Source organism: Podarcis tiliguerta, assembly GCF_965153285.1.
Source record: "Podarcis tiliguerta genome assembly, chromosome: 1".
In the NCBI taxonomy this organism is placed as follows: domain Eukaryota; kingdom Metazoa; phylum Chordata; class Lepidosauria; order Squamata; family Lacertidae; genus Podarcis; species Podarcis tiliguerta.
This window is the reverse complement of record NC_139534.1, coordinates 87,284,739-87,297,752: the sequence shown is the minus strand read 5'-3', so window position 1 is coordinate 87,297,752 and position 13,014 is coordinate 87,284,739. Positions and strand designations below refer to the sequence as shown.

Sequence of the window (13,014 nt, the reverse complement as noted above, 5' to 3'; positions counted from 1 at the left end):
ACAGGCCCACACAGGTTTCAAAATTGCAACCAGCCTGGCATACAACCTAAATAGGTTCTAAAGTATTCAGAATACCATATCTGAGAAAACTGGCTTGTGGCAGCTAACAAAAAGCAATACACTAAAGTCCTGGTTATTTTTAAAAGAAGAGCATTGAATATTGATACACTGAGAAACAAACTATTTTATGTGCTTGTTTAATTTGTGTGGTTCTTCCCACACAAGAGTCTCAAAATGACTAACAACAGTAATAATTTTAAAAGTACAATAGATAAAAAAGTCAATTCTAAAAACAACACACTCAAAGTTAATCCACAAAATCAATCACAGGACCTTCCCATCCTCTCATTAGTAAATCCCAGAATCAATGCTTTCCTGAACATAATACTTGCAGGGGTTCTTTGTCTTTTCTACATTCTCTCCCTCTCTTGTTTTTAAATTTTAATTTACTGGATTCTGCCAATGCAGCAAATATATTATTGAACACTGATACAAATATATTATGCTGTTAAACTTGACACAAAAATGTTAGCATAATGGAAAAATGAGTGATCTCCAAGCAATGCATCTAGAATGAGAGAAATATAAGATAGATAAATATTTAAAGAGCATTTGTGTCCTTACAGGTATAATTCCTAAATGACCCAACTTGTTCAGAAGTTAAAATAAATCTTAAGAACAATTTTTCCATCTCTGCAGCACTTACTGCTAGTCATAACTTTTAGTCATACTGAATACATTATTTTTCCTCAACTTTTTGTCTTTATTTTCCAACCTGCTTTTTTTTTTGTAACAAAGCAAGAATATACAGCTAAATCTAGAAATGACACTCACAAGAAAGGCTGGTAGATCATGGGAACTGTAATTACAAGTAGTTAACCTCTGGTTTAAAAATCTATCAAAATTATATTTCTACAAGTGGGCAAAGCTACAACAAAGCTTTGCCCTGGGCAACAGTGGAGGAGATTTTCTCACTATCCTCCTGGCACTGACAAAAGGCATGGAAATTTCTCTCATTAACAGCCAGTCTTTGCCAGTCTCATGAGGCAGATTGCCAACCCAATCTCTTGCCAGGCTGTCTGAGCCTGGGTGCCAGCAATGTGACACAGATGGCACTCTAAGTGGCATGTATGATGAAACTGACTTTGTTCTTACGCATTGCCTTCCCTCTTGCATTTGCTCTCAACTGTTAAACTGCAGCTTGTGCTATGGGGGGACAACTCAGCAGACCCACCCCCTCCTTGCCTTCCTGCTCCATCCCCCCCTTTACATGCATGGTTTTCCTTTATCTGTTTTTGATAGGTTAGTCCCTTCTTCGTGGTTGTTTTAATTAAATATTTTATTTTTTCATACCTTCTAGGAAAAAACAATATATGTCACCCAATGAAGCAGCAACCTCAATTCTGTTTGTGGGTGGCTCCGATTCACCTCAACCTGGTCCACACAGGGCCCCAGAAAATGATTAAAAAGCAATACTGAAACTAAAAACACCACAAACTATTCTGAGAGCTTGCCACCCAAATACCTCTGCTTTAGATTGTGATACTTCCGTTGCATATATGCCCTCCACTTCTCAAAGGAATAAATCAATTGCTTCCAAATTCAAGTGATGCTTATCTTCAAGGCGGAAGCTTTTAACCTCAAGCCAACCTTTATTCTAATAGTCGTTTTAAAGATTGATGTTAAAAGATTGATAAAAGTACAGCAATACACCATGAATAAAGTACTAGTGTCTTTAGACTATTTGAAGTGTAACAAAGTAAATCATACTATTATGGAGATTAATCCTGTCTCTGCTCACTCCCCCCACAAGCACACACTACACATGAGGGACTACGTCTGACACCTGGATTGGGTTGAAATCAAAAATAAAGTCCTAGTCTTTCTGATGGAAGAGTCATTATTAATACGCAGAGCATGTATTCTCCCAGGTCCTGCTAACATATACAGCCACCCTTATGGAATTCATGGATGCATGGTACAATCCCACGTTACTGAGAGCAGAAGTATTAAGGATGTGAGCATACAAATTTATCCATCTGATTGGTACCTTCCCTCCCAAAAGGACTCCAGTGGCATGGGAAAGATTTGTCTTGCTGGCCTAGCCGCACAGTCTCTTTATTCATATTCACATATGGCCCTGCAGTGTGGGGCTGTAACTCACAGAAGCAGCTCTCATACTACTGACTGCATATGTGAAAGGGACCTGACACTGCCAGGATCGAGAAAATCAACTGCTTGAATATCCCTAAGATTAATGAACACAAGGAAAGATAGTTTCCTCACTATGGCCTTGTACCAAAGCAGACCAAAGGAAAAGAGTAGAAGCATAGTACAGTGGTGCCCCGCAAGACGAATGCCTCGCAAGACGAAAAACCCGCAAGACGAAAGGGTTTTCCGTTTTCAGAGGCGCTTCGCAAGACGAATTTCCCTATGGGCTTGCTTCGCAAGACGAAAATGACGAAAATTTGAGGGGGTTTTTCGCTCCCCAACCCCTTTTTCTGAAGCGCTAAGCTGCTAATAGCCTTTTAGCAGCTAAACCGCTAATCCCTTAAGCCTTAAAAGCCGTTAATAGCCCTTAAACTGCCAATAGTGCTAATAGCACTAATCCGCTAATGGGCTTGCTTTGCAAGACGAAAAAAACGCAAGACAAAAAGACTCGCGGAACGGATTCTTTTCGTCTTGCGAGGCACCACTGTATAGTTAAAGATTCCTGTGGGAGTAACCTTAAGGAAGAAAAAACTGCAAAAATGGGTGGAACAGGAGTAGGCTGTCATAAATCCTCCTTGGCAAATCAAAGCACACATTGTGGGGCTGGTGCACCTTCTTTGGTAACTATCCACAGCTCCCTAGGGAGGCCTGCTTTATACTGTACTTTGAAAACAACTTCCATGGAATAATCTCCATGTCCCTGTTAAACATATACATAGCTGTCAACTTTCAGATTTGAAAATAAGGGATCAGCAGCCTCGAAAATAAGGGATCAGCAGCCTCACCTGTCCCGGGGACAGTCTATGGGATATATAACAATCTGGGATAGCAGTGGGAAATGGCTCTGGAATAAGGGAATTTCCCGCAAAAAAAGGGGGAGGTTGACAGCTATGGACAGATGTCAGCAAGTGACACAACTGAGAAAACAGGAACACCGTAAAGTAGCCTGCACACAAATACAAGCCTCCTTATGGCACCGAAGTAAAATCAATTGTTTGCTTTTGAACTATTTAATACAGGTCTTTTTTTGGTTTATTTTAGAAATGCAATGGAATTTTATATTATATCAAATTCCTTCTGAGACATCAGATATAGAAGAACATTATTGGTATTTTCAAAAGGCAGATGGCTTTAAAGATAAAACTCTCTCACCTCTGGTGTGACATCCCTTGGCGCAAATCCTGTTCCTCCAGTAGTTAAAATCAAGTTTAGCTCCTTTTCATCACACCAGTCTATCAATGTCTCCTGGGGGGGAAACACACACACACAAAGAAATATGTTATCAGATTTTCATGTTCATAAATAAATAAATGTCAAAGCAAATTCAAACTGTGCATTTTATTTTATGAATAACTGTATTGCCTTTAATTCAATCCTAAATATTGATAGTAAACTTCATTTAAAGCACTGATATTAATAGATGTGGAGGAAATTTAAAATAAATTTAAAATACCAATCGTTTCCAGTTCCAAAAATATATCAAGTGTAGGTTGATATCTAATAGAATACAATTGCTCATCCTGTTTTGTCACTCCTTTCTCCCAAGAAGCAGCCTAAACTTTTGGTTTACAAAATACCAAAGTTCCCAACCCTGAAAACACAAACAAAACTGTTTAGTATTAGCAATAGACTATCCTGATCATAGGAAAGAAATATTCGTAACGGATTCCTTGAATTTCTAAACAAATACGTAACAATATTTTCAAGAGCCCATAAAGCCTAGAATTGCATGACACATGAAAATGTAGAAACCATGAAAATGAAACTTTATATTTGTTCACACTCAGCTCTTTTTGCCATTCCTTCTTACTTTACTCTCTTTTGCCATTTTCCAACTTCAAAACACAGGCAATAAGGTCCATAAAGCAGGAGCCTCTATTGTGATTATATTGCCCTGTAAAGTGCTGTTTATTTTGATGGCTTTGTATAAATAATAGTATATTTGCCACCCCAGAAATAGCACTTCAGTACAAAGGATTGAATCAATACTTCAATGGAAAAAGTACATGGTTGAGAAACAAATTTATGTTGGAATTCATAAAAAAAAATGTACTACTCTGTCCAGTTTTTTTCCTACCAGGAAGCAAAAGGTACAGTAATCTTAGCAGATGTGTCCTACGGTTATCACTAGTAAGCCCGCAACTTACATGGGGGTTAGTAAAGGTAAAGGTACCCCTGCCCGTACGGGCCAGTCGTGTCCGACTCTAGGGTTGTGTGCCCATCTCACTTAAGAGGCCGGGGGCCAGCGCTGTCCGGAGACACTTCCGGGTCACATGGCCAGCATGACAAAGCTGCTCTGGCGAGCCAGCACCAGCGCAGCACACGGAAACGCCGTTTACCTTCCCGCTATAAAGTGGTACCTATTTATCTACTTGCACTTAGGGGTGCTTTTGAACTGCTAGGTGGGCAGGAGCTGGGACCGAAAGACGGGAGCTCACCCCGCCGTGGGGATTCGAACCGCCGACCATGCGATCGGCAAGTCCTAGGCACTGAGGTTTTACCCACAGTGCCACCTGCGTCCCTTACATGGGGGTTACATTCCTGCAATCACACCGAAAGCCAAAATCACATACAGTCAAAACACACTGGGTTCAATGGTGGATGGGACTGCCAAAGTCTTTTTTTTCCTGGAGCGAAAAAAATAATTCAGTAGAGTGATCTGAATATTGCCAGACGCTGATCATTATGATCAAACTATCTCGATTCAGGAGGGCCCACAGTCTGCATACTAGCCAAACATTATTGAGGGCAGGGGTAAAGAAATGGGAGCAGCATATTGGGGGAAAGTGAGATCAGTGTGATCCTTCCTCAATCCACATCCCAGAGCTATACAGCATTCTTTCCCCATGAGTTTAATACACTGTTTAGAGGGGCATGACCCTGACAAAGGCTAAAGATTCTGGAATAAATTGGGGAAACAAGAGGAACTCCCTCCTGTGGTATGTACAATCAACCCTACCTTGTATCAGGCCTTATTTCTATTTGCTTTCCATTATTTATACTGGTCTGGAGTTTTAAAATGGTTATTTCTCTCTGTGTTTTATCTTTGGTGGTCTGGATTAGGATATTTACATGCTGCTATTTTGTTAATATTTTATAACATGTTTTTTACATTGCTTTTAATGAATGTTTGTTTACATTAAATTTATATTAGGTTGGTTCTGTTGTCAGCCACTTTGTGGAAGGTTGTGTCTGGGAAAAAATGTGATATAATATAATGATTTAATAAGAAACATCAGCATTAACCACTGCTACATTAGTAGATACATCAAAGTACTAATCTTGCTATACATAGACAATTTATTTCAAAAATTCTTTAAGCTACGTTTATTAAAACAAACATCACAGAAATTGTAAAAACTTTAGATCCCTTACTAGGAATTTGATTTTCAACCAATTAAAATTAAATAAATTAAATGATGACTTATTGCCAGTTATTTTTCTCAGCAGGGTTGCAAGCATCTGATATACAGCCCTATGATTATTTCCAGAACATTTTAGGCTAAAACAGCAATTATAGATTACAATGTAAGAAAATAGGTCTAAGATTCAAGAATAGCTTACAGCTAGATGTTAACCAGAATTTCTTTACTCAGAATTGGCCATTTGTCAATGTTTCAAAGAGATGAAACTGAAGATTGCTCAGTTGCTACTGAGGCCACAAATAAAATGGTTACTTGTCATTAAATTAGTAACAGCTGTAGATAGCTTAAAATTCAAATCAACAGGGAGACTTCAATAATTGGGGCCTCAAGAGTTAACAGTACCATCACTTATATGAAACACAAAAGTTAGCTGTCTACAACAATGAAAGGGAGTGAACCTGTTCTGCTCTGCATACCAAACAAAATTTCATTTTATAGCATCATCTCAATCAAAGCAACACACAACAGAATATACAACAGAATATGATCAAATAATTATAACTGCTAAAGAAAATGAACAATCAGCAACACCCATGTTAAATGACCCATGTCTAGGAAGGTGAAAATGATTTTCTATATACCTTTTAAAAAATGTTCTTTATACACACACAAGCCCACACACCTTAAATTTTACTTGAAGCAAATTCTTCAAGGTGCTTTAGTAAAAAGCTAACATGGAACCATATAAAAATAATTTAATAATTTTGGTGTACGGTTTTTAAAGAAATGAATACAATTATGAATTGTTATATTATTCCTTCTCCCCAGCCTGCATTGCTATCTATTTTTTGTCTCATTTCTAGAGAGACCTAAACTGAGCTATTATTTCTTTTTGGTATTGGAACATGCTTGACCCATAAACTACACACCTGCAGGTTTGATTTTATTACATATGTCAATAAGGAAGAACATAGTTCATCCCCTCCCTTTGCTTATTAGTGGATTTGGTTAATTCAAGGATATATTATATTGTTATTCAGTAAGATTCATCTCACCCACAGAAATTAGTTGCTAAGTTGCTGGGCGAAGGGTCCTCCCCACCCCTCAGTTAAACCTCACTGTAAGCTTAATGGAGGGGGGCAGGTGCTTCATGCCTGCCTCCCCCCGCCTTCATTAAACAGCTTGCCTGGGCTGGGCTGGTGTTCCTCATGTTGCAGTTGGCATGGATGCCTATTAGCAGCCAGCAAACTGCAGAGTGTGGTGACATTTTACACTCTTACGTATACAGGAAGATGGTGCATATAAGAATTAAGAGTGTTAAAGGGAAACACATTCTGAAGGTTTTTGTCAAGCTGCACACATGAAGACACAGCAGTTTTGGTACTAAGTAACATGAAATCTGCATCATTGTAATTTTAATATGGGCAACCAAAATTAGTGTCCTCGGCTATTCCTGTTGTGTTTGAATCAGACACCAAGTGGCGCTTTCTTCTATGAAAGGACTATTCCTGCATAGAAACAAATTTCCTTGCGCAAAACATGAGTCATTTTTAGAACTGTGAAAACTCATGGAAATCCCTCAGGGCTACAGAGTGTGCATATACACACTCACACTCATAACACTGAAAGAAAGAGACACACAGAGCAACCTTTAAAAGAATACCAAGCTATTTATGTGCTTTCAAAAGGCTCCTTATAGTAGTGATGAGCCCACATCATTTTCGTAACATCTGACTACCTCTTTTTATTCTACAGGATAAAAGTACTTCTAACAACCCAATCCTCTGTGTCTTTCCTTTAAATCCTTCCTTGCATTTGGCTTTACTGCTGGTAAATTATCATTCAACTCATCTAAAGCTATTTAAAATCACCCCACTTAATAGTACTTCAAGTTTTGAAAGGTGAACCAATAACATTATGTTTGTGTGTAGTCAAAATATCTTAGTAGCATTTGAATGAATACAGAAATTTGCTCAGCATTCAGAAGCTCACAGGTTCACTCCCTGGCATCTCCAGGTAGGCTTAGGAGAGAACCTTGTATGGAGACCTGCTGCCTGACCATGTAAACAGTTCTGAGATAGATGGACCAACGGTCTGACTTAATATAAGGCAGTTTCCTATGTTTCTATAGTTGCATTTATACAAAGAATATCTGAGCACTGTGATTCTGTAAAAAAATAAAATAATGCACCTGATACTAAAAGAATTCAAAGTGATCAATCAACTTCATTGGAAAACATTTTATCCTCTTAGTGCAGTGCTTACGATTTCATTATCAGCTAGAAAAGATTTAGAGCATGTTCACATATGCACAGACTTAATTTGATTTCTCTGCACATCTTGAAGAACTGAAAAGCGCAGCAGTGCTGCACAAGGGGCTTTCTAGACACTGCCAATCAGAAATCACTGCAAAGGCCCCTTTTGCCAAGCCTCGCCTTTACCTGCCTTGTACCTGCCATAAATGGCATCAGGAATAGGATAGGGGGGCATGACTTGCACAAACAGCCTCGTGGACCAAATGGAGAGGCTTGATGGATCAAATTTACAACATAGACTGGAGGTTCCCAGCCCCTGAATAAAAGCAACCAACACTGTTCTTAGCAGAGCTGAGGTGCTCTGTTAAGATAACTATGAAGCCCCAATGTGCTACTGAGATACATGGAGGTGCCAGGGTTTGGGTTTGTTTTAACTGGATTGGGGGGCAGGGCGGCTAGGTAAAGGAACCCCTGACCATTAGGTCCAGTTGTGGCCGACTCTGGGGTTGCGGCACTCATCTTGCTTTATTGGCCGAAGGAGCAGGAGTACAGCTTCCGGGTCATCCCAAAACACAGCCCAGTGAGGATTGAGCATGTTCAGTGGCCACAAAATGCAGAGCGTACATTGGGGGTAGAGCAGGATGGAATGGATTATTTTGAAAGAATGGACCTGAGCAATCTAACAGATCAGTTACGTGAGTCATTGCATCTGTGAAGACATTTTCATGTGTAAAATAGCCTTTCCTGACAATAAACAGGGAAGAAGCTTCTCATGCTTGCATTGTTATTTAACTCTACTCCACATTTTTTTAATAGGATAAAACCAGCCCTTCAAAATCTTTGTACTGTTAAGTTATTTGTAGCACAAGAGAAGGGAACTTCAGGCCCAGGTCTCTCTTCTGGCGCTTGAGACTCTCCCAATCGAAATGTGACAATGTTCCTTACTTGCTTGAATGAATGGAGAGATAAGTTTATAAACCTGCATCGCTAGACTGTAGTCTACAGTATAAAGTTACAACTCACACCTGTTGCTTGCCCACTTTGGCCTGCTCATTCCTGGCATGCAGTCAGGTTCCCCACCCCTGTCCAAATGGAACATTAAATTAATTAAAACAGATGGCTTTCAAAATGTTGGGTGAAAATAGTAAACCATCGAAAGAAAAAAATCTTTTTAGAAATGTCAGTAAAATTAGTAAAAGCAAAAGCAGCAACAATTAGTAAGACCATATATCTTCCATCTCAGTTTTTGAGATTGCTACCCTGGGGTCCTTTGAGAAGAAGAGTGGGGTATAACTTTAACAAACAAACAAATCTTTCCCCCTAAACAACAGTCTCCATGTGATGCAATACAAGCCAGTTAAAAAACCTTTATGAGCTTCAAAAGCAGCTGGGGATGTGTACACCAAAGTAACTCCATCTTGGACCTGATGTATCTGAAAGGTTACTGAAGGTTATTTTAAAAGTTTGATGAAAGAGTCCATCCCCCGTCCCCACCACCAAACGGTGTAAGCTTTGCAAAAAGGAATTCAGTTAACGTCTATACCAAAGATGCTTCTTTTATTGTGTAGGCGTTATCTTCAGAATTACCACTGAGATCACTAATTATCTTAATTCCCTCTGATTTATGAGAGTTCATTTGAATTTGTGTGGGTGATGACAACTTTAGGATTATATCTTAGACCTGCTCTTTACCTCACTGGGTAAAAATACCCTTTCCAAGATCACCAGTTCCTTGATCTTCAAAAGCAACCCCACGGGAATGCTAACTTGTTAAACCACCACCACACTTTCCCAGTGCCACTTCCAAATATCCAATGCCCTACACCTCATAAAAGCGTAACATGGGAACATAAGAAGGCCCATCTAATCCAGCATTCTGCTTTCACAGTGGCAAATCAGATTCCTATGAAAGCCCATAAGCAGGGCATGAGCATAATAGGCCTCCCCCTCCAACAGCTGCTTGTGAGAAGTGAAGTTACAGGGAACCAAGAGGGGTCTTCTTGGTAGTGGTGCCCTCCCTGTGGCACACCCTCCCTTCAGATGTCAAGAAGATAAAGAATTCTATAACTTTTAGAAGACATCTGAAGGCAGCCCTGTATCAGGAAGCTTTTAATGTTTGATGTTTTTATTATGTTTTTAGATACGCTGTAAGCTGCCCAGAGTGGCTGGGGAAACCCAGACAGATGGGCGGAATAAAAATATTATTATTATTATTATTGGGAGCGGGTGGCGCTGTGGTCTGAACCATTGAGCCTCTTCGGCTTGCTGATTGGAAAGTTGGCAGTTGGAATCCCTGCGACAGGGTGAGCTCCTATTGCTCGGTCCCTGCTCCTGCCAACCTAGCAGTCTGAAAGCACAATAGTGCAAGTAGATAAATAGGTACCACTGTGACGGGAAGGTAAACGGTGTTTCCGTGCACTCTCGCTTCCGTCATGGTGTTCTGTTGCGTCAGAAGCAGTTTAGTCATGCTGGCCACATGACCCAGAAAGCAGTCTGTGGACAAATGCTGGCTCCCTTGGCCTGAAAATGAGATGAGCACCGCAACCCCATAGTCACCTTTGACTGGACTTAACCGTCCAGGGGTCATTTACCTTTACCTTTTTTTAACCTATTATTATTATTATTATTATTATTATTAAGCCTAATAGGTTAAGAAGTCAAATAATTCAAGTTAGGAATTAGCATATTGTTATGTTTCTTCTCCAGTCTTCTATTTCTCATGTGCTGCTTCTTGAGTTTTACAATGTTATAAATTTGATTCTACACTTTATGAAGCTGTATTGTGTGCTAATACAGTTTTGCATAATATTTGTACTTTGTGTCTCCACTGAAAATTAAATAATTTATTTGGACAGAGCTGCAAACTGGGGAATTACTTGCCTTTATCACCTAAACTTAATTAGGGCCAATTTGCCAAGGACAAACTACTAGGGGGAAAGTCAAAATACTCAAGCCTTTCAGTACACCTAACCATGATCTCACAGGATCATGATCTCACAGTCATGATTAAATGTTAAATTTTCTGATTGGCATTTTCTGATCACACAAGTTAAAAAGTGCAATCCAATACATGTATATTCTGAACTAAGAACTTTGTCATGGTCCATCCAGATAACGAAGACACATGTCTGATATAGTTAATTCTTTATTGGAAATAGGAACACTTTCAGTGCTTCCACAGTGCTCTGGATACACATGCTAACACACTTCTGGCCTCTAGGGAGCTATCCACAGATCTGGGCCAAAAGAGCATTTGCAGCAACAGTGGGGCCCCTTGCCTCCTCCAGCTTATATACCCTCCTTTGATGGGCTGTGTGCTCACAACCTGTGTTGTGTGCTTCTCCTGCATGGAAGTTGTCACTGCTCTTCCCTTTTCAAGCCCCTCCTGGTTCTAGGAGACAGTGGGGAGGGGGAAGATGAGGAATCTACTGACCCGTTCCTCATATAAACTGTCCCTTCCTCCTCTACCTTGGACTGTCCCACCTCTCCTGGCTCCTGCCTTGCAGGTGGTGTGACACCCCATAAATCATTGGTTCCCTCTCCCGGGTCACTCCCCCTGGTGCCCTGCTTCTGCCACACACTTTGTAGCTCTGTCAGTCCCTGACACACCACTGAGTTCCAACAGAACTTACTCCCAGGTATGTGCACATATGATTGCAGCCTAGAAAATGTAACTCAGTTGGTGCTGCACCTTTATTGAACTCTGATGACTCACTGACAGTATTTCTTCTTTGCACTTCTCAAGGATGGTCAAGTCACATCATTTCTAAAGCCCTACTGGTAATCCAAAGATATAAACAGACAAAATACTGCCACAGAAAATCAAATCAGACTATTAGTAGGTATACTCAAGCATGTTTTCACTGTGGTAGAGCTTTCCCCCATATTTGTGAATATCCAAAAAAGAACAAACACTAATTCAGTACCCTGTCTGAAAGTGTGGGGAGGCTTTGGAGGACACTTTTTATTTCACGAACTGAAATTTGTACCTGAAATTTTTGCAGCTATGAAATATTTTTCCTCTAATATATAAGCATGGGGAAGAGAACAAATGAGAAATTCTATTTATCTCCCATTTGGATTAAGGCATAATTGCAAAACTCTGTGGTGTCTGGTTAAACTTGGATCAGAACAAGGATACATATGTGAGAAAAAGGGCACGAGATTTGGATCTAAGAATAACCAGGAAAAAATAGAACTGGATTTGGGGCGTTCCATTTTAATATTATTTCAAGAGATCTAAATGAGAACTATTTTAAAACCCTCTATCAATGACATTTAACACCTTATAAATTGAATTTAATATGGAAGTTAGGATCAGATAAATGTTGGAGATGTGGCTCAAATAAAGCAGATTACATACACATCTTTTTCTTGTTATAGCAATTCCAATATGCCAGAATATCTAACATGTTTCTGATGCTATCTTTTAACTGTCTTTTAGGCAGAAATCCACATTGATCGTGATGAACATGATCCTGTAAAATCCAACCTTATGCTGCTTTCAACCTTTCCTTTATGCTCTTTATCTTTAGTTTATTTTGTGTGTGTTTGTGTGTGTGTGTGTGTGTGTGTGTGATTAAAAAATTACTAACATTATGAAAATGTGCAAAGATAATCAATTTATTTTAAAATTGGTCTCTATTCATAGTGGAATTATTCTTTGGGTGGGTGGGTGAAATTAATAATGGAGCAATGCCCCATTGAGATGTAAAAAGAAAAGTTGATTTTATATATTTTTTTCTGCAGAGGAAAGAAATAAGAAATGACTGTAATAAAGAAAATATAACTCAAAATTGATATTAAATTAAAATTGCTATTATTTTTTTAAACAAAACAGAGTTAACATAAATATTCAATATTAATTCACAAATAACAGAACTATACTGATGTAGTAACATGTTGGAAACAGCTTGTAAGACAGTGCTTTTTTGCAGAGCAGGAGTGGGGCAGGGGCAGGGGCAGAGCGGGGTGTTCAAATTGCATGTGATTTCACGCAAGCATGCAGTGACCTGGAATGCATCCACAATGCAAATCAGGGGTTGCCTGTATTTCCCACTTAAAGATTATTTCCTGGGTTTCCTTCTTGTTGCTTTTATATTTCTTTACTTGGCTCTGTTTTCATGTTTTTTTATTTATATATATATTTTAATTTCCAGGAAAAAAGGTTGTAAGATATTTTG

The 13,014-nt window shown here is 39.2% G+C and overlaps 1 protein-coding gene across 35 annotated transcripts in view; it reads right to left on the bottom strand.

Annotated features, from left to right (window-relative positions):
* The window catches only part of GPHN (gephyrin), a 231,080-nt gene that overhangs the window by 144,549 nt on the left and 73,517 nt on the right, over positions 1 to 13,014 (bottom strand). For all 35 annotated transcript variants that reach the window (XM_083456691.1, XM_083456678.1, XM_083456686.1 and 32 more), the window contains exon 4: positions 3,364 to 3,456. In XM_083456691.1, coding sequence (XP_083312817.1) covers positions 3,364 to 3,456 — 93 coding nt within the window. The remainder of the gene's footprint in view (positions 1 to 3,363; positions 3,457 to 13,014) is intronic.